This window comes from Panthera pardus, unplaced genomic scaffold (genome assembly GCF_024362965.1).
Source record: "Panthera pardus isolate Hobbes unplaced genomic scaffold, ASM2436296v1 HiC_scaffold_8, whole genome shotgun sequence".
In the NCBI taxonomy this organism is placed as follows: domain Eukaryota; kingdom Metazoa; phylum Chordata; class Mammalia; order Carnivora; family Felidae; genus Panthera; species Panthera pardus.
The window spans coordinates 63,558,553-63,574,332 of NW_026527013.1; the positions used below are offsets into that span (position 1 = coordinate 63,558,553).

The 15,780-nt window shown below is 45.1% G+C and overlaps 1 protein-coding gene across 1 annotated transcript in view; it reads left to right on the plus strand.

Moving 5' to 3' along the window:
• The window catches only part of ABCA13 (ATP binding cassette subfamily A member 13), a 396,309-nt gene that overhangs the window by 305,494 nt on the left and 75,035 nt on the right, over positions 1-15,780 (plus strand). Inside the window, exons 54-55 of the mRNA XM_019450998.2 lie at positions 2,963-3,155; positions 5,570-5,679. Coding sequence (XP_019306543.2) covers positions 2,963-3,155; positions 5,570-5,679 — 303 coding nt within the window. The remainder of the gene's footprint in view (positions 1-2,962; positions 3,156-5,569; positions 5,680-15,780) is intronic.

The window sequence follows — 15,780 nt, forward strand, 5'->3', positions numbered from 1 at the left end:
AGAAGTCTTCCCGTATTCCTCTGCGGAGCATAAGTTAAACCATATTTTAGAATAATGTGTGTGCTATCCACAGTAAATAGTTGGTATTTACTGCTCTTTGTCAGCGTGGAGGCCACAGGGCACTGAAATTCAATCTGATGGAGACGCTTGCTGCCTACCACTCCTTACGGATGGCTACTACAGTGACCCTCCCACCAAATTAATTTGTTTTTCTAAATCCGCATCTAGTCGGGTCACTAATCATTGCCTAAAGGAGAAAATCCAAGGTTCTTAGCCAGGCCCCCTCAAGTTGCCCTGCTCGTGCTCCGTAAAGCTTTCCATGACCCTCGCTCTACACCCGTGGGTGGCATTTGCCTCTGGTCACCTGCCCAGTTGGGGTCTCTGGCAGGACTGACCTCTCCCACCTCCAGCACCCACCTCCCAGGGCTGGCCTGATGCCTTCCAGCCTGTCTTTCTCTGCCGGGACCACAGTGTCTTTTTACAGCGTTTACGTGTTCCTCTGCTCTGCCTGCCTGTCAGTTCCTTGGTGCGGGGAGTCTGGTGCGCTGGGGTAGCTGGATTGTGGAAGAGAACAGGAGGACCTTGCCTCCTGCCCCTGGCACTGTCGGTGCTGGCCCCCCGCCCCTGCTCAGTGGCGTGTCTGTGACCAGCACCTGATGCTGATCCTGAGAGCTGAGCGAACGAGCCTATCTCCTTGCTGTGTGTCCTAAGCCGTGCTGACCTTGAACTGCAGCCTGCTGCTGACCTTCGGCCATGTGCTCAGAGCCCAGGTCTCCACTAGGACCTGAGCCCTGGCGGAGTCCCGGTCAGGCCCAGTGCCTCCGGACACCTTCTTGCCTACACTCTCTCTCCGGTCTGGAACTGGGCTTTGCTGTCTGTGCCTTTGCTGGCTGGGAGGGAGCGGGCACGGGCCCCAGGACAGCATTTCTCTGCCGACTCTCTGGTGCCCATGCGTATTCCTCCTCAGCCTGAAGTTTTCTGAGCACAGTTAAGGATGCACTGCGTGTTGGGTTGTGAGGTGACCAACGGGAAGTGACTCCGAGCCATTGTCCTGCATCCGTTAGAATGACCTGACATGTAAACAAATACACTTTCCCATCCCTACGCTCCCCCCACAACCCTGAGATCAAAAACTCTGGGGATGCATCGAAGAGATACCTGTACAGCTTTCCAGATGATTCCTGGCTCAGAGCTGCTGATGGGAGAACTTGGAATGGGTCTTGGAAACAGGGAGGAAGAAGGGTCTCAGTCTCACCTCGTTGAGTCAGGAAAGGCTGCCGGAAGGGCCAGGCGCACCGGGGGGTCCAAAGTCACACCTGCAGCCAGCAAAGGGGGAAGTGACCCCCCAACAGAAAAGTGTGACATGGGATGAACTTTCACACGTTGAACACACCATTGTTCCCTTCCCCCCACAGAGCACATCAGCCTCCCCGAAGTCATTAGCCACTCTGTACGTAAACGCCCTTCTTGTTTTGTTTTGTTTTGTTTTAACACATTAGAAACCATTATGTTCTGTGGCATCTGGGTGGCTCAGTCGGCTGAGTGTCTGACTTTTGATTTTGGCTCAGGTCATGGTATCACAGTTCATGATTTCGAGCCCCGCATCAGGCTCCAAGCTGACACTGCAGAGCCTCCCTGGGATTCTGTTTTCTCTGCCCCATCTCCCCCCCCCTCCCACCCCCCCGCTACCTTGCATTCTCTCTCCCCAAACAAAAAGCCATTACATTTTGTTAATTAAAATACATTAATTTCACACACGAGCTTATGCATTTCAACTCCACCGTGTAATCCTTGTTCACAATACGGAAGACAAGCATTCCAGAAGCATTCCTGCGCTGATACGATGATCTTGGAGTAGTGGTTTCTATAACTTTCCGTTGTTTTTGTTTTTGATTTGTTTCTCATGCTTTTGCATGTTCTGTGGATGGCGTCCCATAACACAGACTTCCAAGTAGCTACCTGTGTTCTCTCATCATCGAGGTTGTGTGTTGAATAAATTCTATCTTTGTTCAATGGTGATGTCAGGCACAGAAAAAGTAATAGAGAGCAGGGGCCTGGGTGGCTCAGTCAGTTAAGCATCCAGCCCTTGAGTTCAGCTCAGGTCATGATCTCACGGTTCATGGGCTCGAGCCCCGCATGGGGCCGTGTGCTGACAGTGAAGCCTGTGTGGGATTCTCCCTCTCCCTCTGTCTCTCTGTCCCAGCCCACTCTCACTCACCCTCCTCTCCAAATAAGTAAATAAGCTTAAAAAATAATAATAATACAGGGGCACTGGAACCTGGCGGTGGGCATTTTATGTTATATGCCTTTTTATCTTAAAATGGGTTAGGACTCCCAGGAAACTGCAGAATTAGTACAGAGACCCTGTGTGCCCTTCTCCCACCTTAACTCATTTAACGATCAGAATGGGTACCAGAACCCGTTTAACGATCAAAACTCGTTGGCATGTTACGGTGTACAGGGGAAGCTGAAGTTTACGTTAAAGTTAAAATGTGCCAGGTGGAGAATCATAAGATTGAAAACCGAGCAGCTCTGCCCTGAAACAAAGAAATTAGAGTTGAAAATTAAATTCATGTTCATCCAATAGTGCTATCTCAGGGCCGCATCTTCTTTTTTTTTTTTTTTTATTAAAAGAATTTTTTTAACGTTTATTTATTATTGAGAGACACAGAGAGACAGAGCATGAGCAGGGGAGGGGCAGAGAGAGAGGGAGACACGGAATCCAAAGTAGGCTCCAGGCTCTGAGCTGTCAGCCCAGAGCCTGCCGCGGGGCTTGAACCCATCAACTGTAAGATCACAACCTGAGCCGAAGTCGGATGTTTCACCCACTAAGCCATCCAGGTGCCTCCCAAGACCGCATCTTCTGTGTTGACAGGTGTCTGACCTTCCTTGCCCTCCCTCTCTTGGACTCTTCGAGTTCCTGTTCCCACATGTGAATGAGCTCTTCACTTTATGTTCCCAGAGGTCACGCTGCCATCCAAGGCACGGTCACGTCTTCCAAGGATATAGATGTGGAACGAGAGCAGATACGAGTGTTGAAAGGAATGACCAGTGAAGACCTTCTCGTGTTATGCAACCTTAGTAAAAGCTATGGAGGCTTCTTCAAGAAGACCACCGCTGTGCAAGATATCAGCGTGGGCATACGAAGAGGAGAGGTAGGTGCCATCTAATCGTACCCCTTTCTGTTACAAACCTGTGTATCTCCAAACTGTGAATTCTGCTGTGTTGTGCTGAGAATAGCTGAGGTCAGAGCTGAAAGTCTTCGCATTTCTGGAATTTCTGCAAAACTCAGTAGACACAGAATCTAAGTGGAGAGTCTATTGGCTCTTTCCCTGGGGAAGCTTTGTTGCTGATGGCATTTATTCGGTTTCATAATTTTAAAAATTTCATGTGGTTGAGTTTTAATCGCTGTTTGGGCTGCAGGATGACATTTTATGGAGTGCCAATATTTTCTCAACCCAACTCATTAAGGGGACCTGTTCTAACTCTTCCTGGGACGTCAGTACTTTTTAAATGGCCAATTAAGCCCACCTAGCAAAACGCTCTTCCGGAAAGGCGAAAGAACAGTCACACCAAAGCAATAGCTCAGAATTGCTTTTCATGGGATGGCATTAATTCTAGCAGGAATGTTTAATCAGAACCGATAGAAGCCATGCAAATTGTTCCTGATCTGTGCTTAATTGCATAAAAAGAAACCAAGTCTGAAAATGATTACCTTTCATTAACTGTTAAAAACATGAGGTTCCTTGCACTCATATTGTTACAAGCTCCTGAGGCATTCCAAGTAGGTTACACGGTTCCCTGAGCGACAGTGAGGCTGTGCTGTGAGCAGAGAGCGGCGTTCCGAGGTGAAGGGAAGCCCGGGGACCGATGTAAACCGATCTAGGAACGGCCTCACGAGCTGCGCTGTGGTTTGTGGCTGCAGAGGACAGCACGCTAAGGAAGGAGTGTTTTTGTGGTTGCTGTTTGCCACGGAACTCAGAGACTCACTATGCAACCTGTGGTGTCGTATCGAACTATTTTTTTAACTTTGCTTCAAAAATCCGCTTCAGTGTGGCCGCTACCTGTCCATGGTAGTTTTAAGCCGAAGGGTACTAGAAAAACTTGGAACGCTTTGTAAGGGAGATGCTCTGAGATGATCCAAGATGCCACGTATATTGCAGTTCTGATTGCTCAGCTTTTTTTTCCTTTTAATGTTTATTTTTGACGGAGAGAGAGAGAGAGAGAGAGAGAGAGAGAGCATGGGCAGGGGAGGGGCAGAGAGAGAGGGAGACACAGAATCGGAAGCCGGCTCCAGGCTCTGAGCTGTCAGCACAGAGCCCGACGCGGGGCTCGAACCCACGATCCGTGAGATTATGACCTGAGCCGAAGTCGGACTCTTAACCGACTGAGCCACCCAGGCACCCCTGTTTGATGAACTTGCTTGATGGACTTTTTATGAACGTGGCGGTTTAAATGCTATGATGTAAAGTGCTTTGTGAGAGCCGGTAGACGAGGCGGAGATGACTGAGATATGTCCCTGTCCCTCTAGGAATTCATAACCGGGTAGGAAACGGAGGGCCGTGAACACAGCGTGTTATGTAGCAGCGGCCGTGCTGCCCCTGGCAGGACGAGGGTGACGGCACCTGAGTGGCACTGCCTTGGAGCTGCAGGTCCAGAAGTGGCAGCTGGACCCCGTGTCAGATGGTGCAGGAGACCCAGTGGGATGGGAAGGCATGGATATTAAAGCAGGTGGCAGTTCAGATGAGCAGCTGTCGTCCGGAGCCCCCAAGTAGGGTCCTGTGCTTAGGTAGGGCACAGCGCCAGGAAGCCCAGGACAGGCACTTTGCCAAGATTCACGGAGCCAGGTCAGCCGGGGTTAGTAGACAGAGAGCCAGCTTTTGCCATAAGCAACAGAGAGGTCTTGAGGGGACATTGTAAGAGCCACACAGACCGTCTGTATCCTAGAACCTCCAGCTGAGAACATGCTGCGATACGGGGTCAAGACCAGGTCTGGAGAAGACAGCAAAAGGGCCGTTTTTCCCAGGGAATACAAGACAACAGTGAACCCCCAAACCACGAAAGACGTTGACTTGGTGCTAAGTGTCAGAGTTTAGAACTAACGTCTGTCTTAACTAATGTCAGGATCAGCCTAGATCTGAATTGGGGGCGGGGAGAAGAGGTGGGGGAGGGAGGAGTACTTTGTGCGGTGGAGTCAAGGGCGTAATGACTATAACGACGTGGCTTCCAAAAACCGTGGTCCTCCCCAGACGGACACAGTTAGGACCTTGAGGGGACGGGAGGTCTCCGCACAGTCCCAGGTAGCTGCCTTTACTCTGGCCTCCGGGGTGTTGCTTACACGCATTTACTGGTCCCCAGTGGTCGTTGAAATGGTTACTCTGCTTGGCCGCCAGTAGAATTTCCAGAGTGTGTTGCCATCTGCAGAGTGCTCGATACAACCGGGTGACGTCCAGGGTCTGCAGGTATCGAGGCACAGAAACGCCAGCTCCGAGCCAGCTTGAAGTCGTGAAAGTCAAGGCCTTCTGCTGTAATTCAGAACTTTTTTCCCTTTCTCCTTCCCTCCCGACAGTGCTTTGGGCTCCTGGGGGTGAACGGGGCCGGGAAGAGCACCACGTTCAAGATGCTGAATGGAGACACCCCTCCGACCTCAGGACACATGGTCGCCAGGACTCCCACAGGGTAAATCCAGACGTGGTCTTTCTTACTGGGTGTGCACAGAATGAGGGGCCCTGGAACCGAGCTCCACGTGCCCCTCCCGGCGAAAGGGAAGAGCGGCCAGAGGGTCAAGGGCGCATTGGCCAAAGCAGCTAAGGCTGACCTCTGCCGTGGCGCCCGATGGGGTGGAGGTATTGGGCCGCTGGCTGCTGAGTGGTCAGGACACGAGGGGGGCGCTGGTTCTAATTGCTTTACCAGCAGATCCAGCTTCAGACGCCCCCGCCCGTGCAGAGGTGGCCAGAGGGGACTGCGTGGTTTCCATCTTGGGCCACCCAGACCCCCTCTTTCCAGTGGATGACCTGATGGCTTCGGGTAGGGGAGAGCGAACATATGAATCCAGATGGTGGCATCCGGGGGATCAGGGAAGACCTCCATGCCCCTTGCTGCCCATACCACAGAAGATGCTGGGTGTTCTCCCCGCTGGAGCCTGCCCGAGGCCGGCTGGTCCCATCCGGGCCCTGTGGGCAACCCCCAACACAGAGCATTATCCCCGCGTGCCACTCCTCTAACACGGCCTTTTAGGGTGTGCGTCACCCCGTCCTCTGGTTCCTTCCAAGCTGTGGTGCCCACATGGGAACATCTGTCTGGGCGTGTGGGCGCCTTTAGAGATGTGGCCATCCAGTCGGCAGGGCCTCTGTCTTCCCCGTCCCTGCTTGATCAGGACTGTTCCTGGGTTTTTTCTCTCCTAAAAAGTAGAGGCGCCTTGTTGTTAACCTCTCCAGAGGCTGGATTGGCTACTTGGCTTTTCCTCTGCTGAGTCTGTCCTGGAGCAGCCCTGTGCCCCCTGCACTCCTCTCCCACCTGCAATCGTACAGCTGTTTCTACGGCAGCAAATTCATTGCACCCTGGTAGCGTTGATAACAGATTTCAGACGTCTGTGGCTCAACTCGTAAGGACAACCATGTGCCTTGCTGTACCTCCTCGGAAGGTCCTTATATAAATAGTTGATTTCAATCTGTCTGCTTGGGGGTAACAGTCACTCCTAAGCCCACTTGGAAACAATGTGCTCGAGGTTTTTAAATTTTTTTTTAGTTATTTTTTTAAATGTTTGTTTATTTTTAAGAACGAGACAGAGCGCGCGGTGGGGGAGGGGGTGCAGAGAGAGAGGGAGACACAGAATGTGAAGCAGCTCCAGGCTCCGAGCTCTCAGACGCAGGGGCTCAAACCCATGGACCACAGATCACGACCTGAGCCCAAGTCGGATGCTTAGCCGACTGAGCCACCCAGGCGCCCCATGAGGTTTTTATGTATAGGTTCAAATAGACTATTGAAGAAAATTGTTTGAAAATATGAAATCACCCATTTATTAGCTACTTTTTGAATTGATAAATACATATTGTCATTCTATGATGTGCCAGGCACGCACCCGGAAAGCAAAAGATCTTCTTGTAGTCCTAAAATGCAGTGTTACTGTCTCCTACTAGTATGATTTAAACATACATTCATATCTGTGTGTTCTATACAGATGAACTATGTGTTCATTTTATCTGTTACCTGCGTGTGAAGTGTGCATGGTTAAATGTGGTATTTGTGTGAAGTGATGCATATTTTATTTATTTTACCTTTTTATTTTTTTTTTTAAGTTTATTTATTTCGAGAGAGACAGAGAGAGGGCGCACGTGAGTGAGGGAGGGGCAGAGAGAGAGAGGGAGAGAGAAACCCAAGTAGGCTGTTAGCCCGAGGCCCGAGGCGGGGCTCGAACCCATGAACTATGAGATCATGCCCTGAGCTGAAATCAAGACTCAGATGTTTAACTGGTCGAGCCACCTAGGTGCCCCAAGGGATGCATATCTTAAAATCAGACAAGAATATAAAGATCATTTGGTATACTTCATTTATGTTATTCCAGGAGCATTTCTTAATCCCACTCAATAATTGTTATTGTTTTAAATTTTTTGCAAATCTGGTGGGCACGAAATCTCATTGTTAATTTGCACTTCTTTCATTATTCATGACCTTGAATGCTTTTCCCACGTTTATTTGTAAGGTGGGTTTCCTTTCTGCCAATTGCCTGTCAAGGCCTTTGTCCTTTTCTCTTTAAGGTTGTCTGTCTTTTTGTTACTCATCAACATAAAGGTTTTCCATACATTCAACTGGGAACTAATTTTTTGCCTGTTTTATGTGTTTGAATAAATACCTTGTATTTTAACTTTGTTTTAAAAGTTTCTGTGTGTAGAAGTTTGCAGTGATGATGGAGCCAATTTATCAATTTTTTTCCTTTGTTATTTCTTGTTCTTTGAATCTTAAGAGATTGTCCTCATTCTGAGGTCATAAAGCTTAACATTCACGTCTTAGATTTTTTTTGTGTGTTTATTTATTTTTGAGATAGAAACCGAGTGCGAGCGGGGGAGAGGTGAAGAGAAAGGGAGACACAGAAGTTGAAGCAGGCTCCAGGCTCGGAGCTGTCAGCACAGGGCCCAATGCAGGGCCCGAACTCATGGACCGTGAGATACTGGCTTGAGCCGAAGTCAGATGCTTAACTGACTGAGCCACCCAGGTGCCCCTCATGTCTTTAATTTACTTAAAAAAAAATTTTTTTTTTAACGTTTATTTATTTTTGAGACGGAGTGAGACAGAGCATGAACGGGGGAGGGTCAGAGAGAGGGAGACACAGAATCTGAAACAGGCTCCAGGCTCTGGGCTCTGAGCTGTCAGCACAGAGCCTGACGCGGGGCTCGAACTCACGGACTGCGAGATCATGACCTGAGTCGAAGTCGGCCGCTTAACCGACTGAGCCACCCAGGCACCCCTCATGTCTTTAATTTATATGGAGCTTATATTTAGATCCACTGTATGGTAGAAATACACAATAAAACCTTGGTTTGTGAGCATAATTTGTTCCCAGAACGTGCTTGTAATCCAAAGCACTTGCATATCAAAGCGTATTTCAAGAGTCCTTGGCTCAGTTGTGATCATGTGACATTTGGTGTCACGTACGACTCGTATTGCAAGACATCACTTGTGTAGCCACTTAAAATTTGTTAGAAATGTTAGCTTGTCTTGCGGAACACTCGCAGAACAGGTCATTCACAATCCAAGATTTTACTGTAATTTGATTTTTTTTTTTTTATCCTGAATTCCAATTGGCTTAATGCCGTTTTCTCAACGAGGTGTCTTTTTGTCCATCAGTTGGAAACACGTCTGGTGCTCAGCTGCTCTGCCTGTCTCTTCCGAGTTCTTGACTTTCAGAATTGTTGTAACTCTTTTGGGACCTTTATTACATATTATTTTTCAGGATCGTCTTACCACCCTCTATAAAAATGTCCCAATATTGACATTTTGATTGAGATCGCATCACATTTATACGATAATTTGGGGAAATTGAGCTCTTGCTGAAATTTTCTCTGCCTTTTCCGTGACAGTGGTATCTGTAGGCATTTATTCAGTTCGTTTAGAAATATTTAATTATATTTTGCAATTTATAGAGTCCTTGCACATCTTTTTTAGATCTATTCCCCAGATGAATGTGTCTCCATCAGGAAGTATTTAATCTCTTTAATTGCTTTGTTTTTTCAATTTTCTTCTTGTTAGGTTTTTCTCACAACTTCAGGCTTTGCTCGCTGACCTCAGAAGTGAGTTTATGTGTTTGCTTTTGCTCTCTCCTTTCCTGTGTGTCAGCTTGTGTCTGTCCATTCCGTGCTACCTTCCACTCCTGATTCTCTGGGTCTCCAGTGCAGAGCCAGGCCCTACATTGACAGCTTTGGGGTCCCATCCTGCCACGATGGGGGAATATGCATTTATGGTCGCTGCACTGCTTGGTCTGGGCCTGCTGGAGGGTGGGGGGGGGGCCTTCTGGTACCCTAAACTCAAGGCTGCTTCTCTCAGCCTCCTCAGGAGTGGTGGGGCTGTGCTGTAGACCCAGGTATCTTACTGGACGTGGTTCTGGTCCCCCGTCATCACACAGGAGCGCTTTTGGTACCCGTTACCTTGCAGGGGTCAGACTCCCAGCTGCTTTATGTAACTCAGATCCGGAACCCAGCAGGCAGTGGCTTGAAACTCTGTTCCAGAACCCAGCAGGCAATGGCTTGAGATCTGTTTTAGCACTCTCTTGTCTCTGATGAGCAGAGACGTTTGCGTGGGTTTTTCTTTTCAAGACACTGATTACATAGCAATGAATGAACCAAGTAAAATCCAGTCATCATTTTTTGGGTGGAGGAAAGAAGTGTAAGGCAGGCATTGTGTCCACAACTTCCACTGGGATTTTAACTGATTTTATGTTGCATTTACAGATTAATTTGGAAAGAACTGAACTTTTTTTTTAAATTGTTTTAAAAGTTTTATTTATTTTTGGGAGTGAGAGAGAGTACAAGCAGGGGAGGGGCAGAGAGAGAGGGAGAATCTGAAGCAGGCTCCAGGCTCCGAGCTGTCAGCACAGAGCCTGACATGGGGCTCGAACGCATGAGCCATGAGAACATGACCTGAGCCGAAGTCAGACGCTTTCACTGATTGAGCCCCCCAGGCGCCCCGAAAGAACTGAACTTTTTATGCTGTGTCTTCTCTTCTGCCAAAGTTGAACTGCCCAAGAACTGTCAAAATGATATGAAATGGTGGTGCTCACTGAAGTTCTTGTATTTCTGTGTTACCACCTGTGACAGTTTGAAAATTCTCTAGATGTTATTTTTTACTTTGTGAGTATTATTTTGCAATTTTATTTAAGGTTCTGTAAGGAAAATCTTAAATTTATTATTTTGCATTCACGCAGATGAACATGTTTTGTAGTTCTTTTTCTTTTGGCACATTTATGTCATAAATGAAAGATTCTTGATTATTGATCTGGCCTTACCTTTCTGTAGTAAACTTAATTTTGTTGTGGATGTAAATCTCTTTTACTTGCTAAATTTTATATAGATTTTAAAATTTATGATTCATAAGGAAAGCTAGTTTGCTGTTGAAAACTTTCATTTTCAATCCTTCCTGTTAAATTATTCCTAGTCTTAATTTTTGTTGTAATTTTGACAACTTCTATTTTCTTCAAAACCTATTTACCTAATTTAAAATTTTAACTCCTACCTTCTCATTCTAACTTTTTAATTTGAATGATTTTTAAAGTCTTCTTTCTCTATTAACGTTATCAAATCAATAAGTCTGTGGTCTTCCTCGATCCTAAAAATGTAGTAATGGTATTATTGCTGTCACTGCCCTTTAAATAACATACATAATTTTGAGTTAGTGTTTTGAAAACTGTTACACATTTGTATTTCCCTGATGATGAGTGATGTTGAGCATTGTTTCGTGTGTCTGTTGGCCATCTGGATGTCTTCTTTGGAAAAACATCTATTCATGTCTTCTGCTCATTTCTTAACTGGATTATTTATTTTTGGGTGTTGAGTTTGATAAGTTCTTTGTAGATTTTAGATACTCACCCTTTATCAGCCATGTCATTTGCAAATATCTTCTCCCATTCTGTAGTTGCCTTTTAATTTTGTTGATTTGTTTTGTTTGCTGTGCAGAAGCTTTTTATCTTTTTTTAATTTTTAAAAAATTTTTTAACATTTATTTATTATTGAGAGACAGAGAGAGACAGAGCATGAGCAGGGGAGGGGCAGAGAGAGGGGGAGAGACAGAATCTGAAGCAGGTTCCAGGCTCTGAGCTGTCAGCCCAGAGCCCGACGTGGGGTTAGAACTCACAAACTGTGAGATCATGACCTGAGCTGAAGTCAAGAGTTGGCTGGTTAACCAACTGAGATAGCCAGACACCGCTCTTGGTTTAATATTTTTTAAAAATTCCCTTTTAAGAAACTTTTTATTGAAGTATAAGTTACAACTAGAAAAGAAGATCTCAATGAATTTTTACAAAGGGAATACACTTTGATAATCTGTACCTAGCTCAAGAATGAAAACAAGACCAGTACCCCTTAATTCCTTCTCCTGTTCAAGAGTGTCTCCTCGCCCGATTTTTTTTTTAATTTGAGAGAGAAAGAGAGCGTGAGGGGGGAGAGGGACAGAGGGAGAGAGAAAGAATTTTAAGCAGGCTCCACTCTCTCTGTGGCGTCTAAAGCTGGGCTCAATCTCACGACCTGGGGATCAGGACCTTCACCAAAAGCAAGGGACGCTCAACCGACTGAGCCACCCAGGCACCCCTGATTTTTTTTTTAATGTAGCTTAGTGTATTATTATAAAATCAACACTTTTGCAACCAAGACTCAGGCCAGTTAGTAGAATTTTGACTGTTAACCCAGAAGCCCCTCTGTGTGCCTGGTCTAATTACTACCTCTTCTTTCTAGAAGATTCTGTTTGGCTTTATCACCCAAGGTTATCCCTAGACACCACAGGTTAATCTTGCTTATTTGTAAACTCTTGATAGGGCATTTACATCTCTCAAGCTACTGGTCTATCTCCATTTTTTTCTTTTCTTTACAATCTGCTTGTTGGTCGTGCGCTGTTGGGTTTGAAGAGAGAGCTGGCTGCATACAGATGGTCAAGTTTCTCATGCTTCTCTGTCCTGTTTCTTGCAAGGTGCAGCTGGATCCAGGGGCTGAATCAGGCTCAGGTTCAAATTAAAAAATTCTGACTACTTTATCATGTAGTGGCAGTAGGTGACTTGGGCATGAGTCCATAGGAGGTAGTGTTACTTACTTTCATCAGTGGCACATCATGTCCGGTCCTCACTCTGTACTTATTTACTGATTATTGAAGTATAATTGACAAATAGTGTTATGTTAGTTTCAGATGCTCAGCATGTCGATATCAGCAGTTTTGATGCCTCGTGTCTAGGTTGGTGGCATTCGTTCCTTGGGGACTACCAAATAGTGATATTCCAGCTCTTATCTTTGTTTCCATTTACTCTCTGGGATAATTTTACACGGAGTTGTTTTCACCACATTTTGTGTGATTACTCGGAAGTATCGTTCATATAAAAAAATGGCAGAAGAATGCTTGTGGTTTTTCCCCTTTTTATTTACCACTTTTCCAGATAGTCTGTTGCTTTCCAGTCATCCCCAGAGGTGGAAAATCAGGGTTTGTTTGTTGTTGGTAATGTCATTCTGGTTTCATTCTGACGGATGTAGGATTCTTCACAGACTTTTCTTTGTGCCTAGTTTACCCCTTTCCTTCTCACGATCTCTGGTTTCCTCCGTCTTCTGTTTCCCACTGGTCTGTTTTCCTCACCTGTGTGCTGGGAATGATAACTCACGGGCTTGAGTAAAGATGCACTGAGATCTCCCATAAAAACCACCTTGTCCAGTTAACAGGCATGGACTTCTCATGTAAGAAATAATTTGCCTTCTGGGGCGCCTGGGTGTTTCAGTTGGTTAAGTTTCCAACTCTTGATTTCGGCTCAGGTCACGATCCCAGGGTTGTGAGATCGAGCCCCACATTGAGCTCTGTGTTGAGCATGGAGCCTGCTTAAGATTCTCTCTCTCTCTCTCTCTCTCTCTCTCTCTCTCTCTCTCTCTCCCTCCTTCCCCCCTCCATCCCTTTGTCCCTCCTCCCCCCAAAAGAAATATTTGCTTTCCTAACTTACATGAAGAAAGCTGGACACTTGAAAACATGTCTCACTCCACCTGCTACGTGCTTACCCATCATGCTGTTGGCACTGACTCTTAACTGTTACAATTGCCACATCTACGGACAGAGAATACAATTATATATTGGTCTGTGTCAAATGATAAAATGTCAGTGTTTGGAACTATTATGGCCAACAGCAGGAAATAGAACTGATGAGTTCAGCAAAGGTTTGAGGCATGTATGAGTCCTGGTTACGACTCTGAAAGGGTTTGATGTGTATAAAGGAAACTCTCTCAAGTTACTGTGCTGTTGTTTTTTCCCTGCAATCGTAGAAAAAAGAAGGTGTGCTTTTGTTGCTTAGGTGGTATGTGTGTGTGTTTTCCAACTTCTCTATTTACCAGTGCATACGGGCAAACGAATCAGAATTTCAAAGGCAACAAAAAGTATATGGTCTATTTTTCTCATCCCTGGAAGCCTGACTATCTCCTTCATAATCCCATCCCATCATTTGTAAACTAATTGGAAAATGAAATTCAAATAGCTATTCTTGAAAGAAAGAATACATTTACATCCCCTTAATGGTCTGCAAGTCCCTTATTATGCTACATATCTGTGTAATTAGTTTAATTATAACTAAATCACACTTGCATTAATTATATTTTTAACCTTGATTATTTGTAATGTTAATTGCACATTGGTATTCAAGGAATTAAATGGGTAATTAGAACACAATGGAATTTTTAACTGCTTAGAGGGCTGGTATGCATCTTTCTGCCCATGAAGCCCATAAGTTACTGCTACCTAATTGGAACACACTGATTCAGTCATTCATTACTTTAAGGTCCCTTTTGTCTCTCTTTTAAGGTTCTATGATCAGAAACAGTGCCCTTTTCTTTCCTTGTTTAATTTATTAATGTTTATTGAAGGTGTGTCCACAAACTTGAGAATATGTCTACAGAATGTACTTTGTGGTTTGCTTTCAAGTACCATGAGCTCCTGGTACAATGCCGATGGCCACGGAGTTGAAAGACTGCAGGGCAACAGCCATGTGTCTTCTCATTTGGCCAGCGCAGCTCATACGTTTGGGAATTGGACCGCGCTTGGTCAGACCATAGACTTCCCAGTTTGCCGCAGTCCCCGCGCTTCCATACTGTCTCACTCCCGACACCATCAGATGTGTAGTTGGACCGTTTGCAGCCTCTAGACAAAATACATGCCACGAGCAGTAGTTCTAACGTGTTGTGACTCCAGTATTCCCCAAGCATTACACTGTGTCAGGGGCTTGGCGTGTCTGCTCTCACCGGATAGTTGTAACAGCCTTGGGGAGAGCACCTTATCCTGATGAAACCGGTAAGGAACCTGAAGCGCAGAGATTTAGGTAACGTGCCAGATGTCAGTCTTCTGGCAAGCAGATCTGAATCCAGGTTTGCAACATAGAAGTTACCAAACCGCCTGATGTTGGGATTCAGCCGATGACTGTATGTATACCTGGAGGGGCAGCAGGACGAAGGCACTGCCTCAGAGCCAGCTGGTGCTGGCTGGGGCCAGCCGGGGCCTTCTGGAAGCACGTGTGACTTTGGACACCTCCGGCGGGGCGGGGGGGGGGGGGGTGGGGGGTGGGGAGGAAGTTATGCAGCCTCAGAACGAAGTCCCTGTCACCCCTCGGCCCCGGCTGTGAGGGAGGGTTGGTCTCCGTGAGGTCCAGGAGTGGTCTGGTTAGCCCTGGGGCTGCCGGCTCCTCGTAGTCTGTGTGTCAGGGGAGTTTGTAAGCGTAAAATTGCGCGCAGCACTGTGGAGGCTGGGTGGGTGCTGGTCCCGCTGATCTGTGATTGTCCACTGATAAATATTTACACGGTGAAGAAGAAACCAAACCATCCCCAAGCCCTATTTGTGTATTTCCTTTCAGCTCACCTCTCTTACCTGCCCTTGATCTTGATCCTTCCGGGAACTGGGAAGGCTTTCGCTCAGATCCCAATAATAATGACATTTATATATAGGTATATATAATATTTCTTTCAAAAAGAGCTTGTATATAGCCAAACTTATAGCTTTCTCGGACATAGACACACTCACATTTTGGTACTTATCTGAATATTTATGTATTGCCCAAGTATATGTGTGTGCGTATAATATAATTAATATATTATAATGTATAATGTCGTATATTATGGTATATAGCATATTAAAGCAATATATATTAAAACATTAATATATATATTTACTACTTATTATATATTGATTAATTAATATAATATAATATAATATATAATATAATATATAATATAATATAATAACATATAACATATATTAAAGACAGTATATATTAAAACATTAATATATACAATATATTTACTATATATTATATATTGATGAATTAATATAATATCTAATGTTATATATTATAACATAACATGTATTAAAAACAGTATATGTTAGAACATTAATATATATAATATATTTACTATATATTATATATTGATTAATTAATATAATATCTAATGTTACATATTATAACACATAACATTAAAAACAGTAGATATTAAAACATTAATATATATAATATGTACTTATTATATATCATACATTGATTAATATAATTAATATTAATTTAAAATTAAT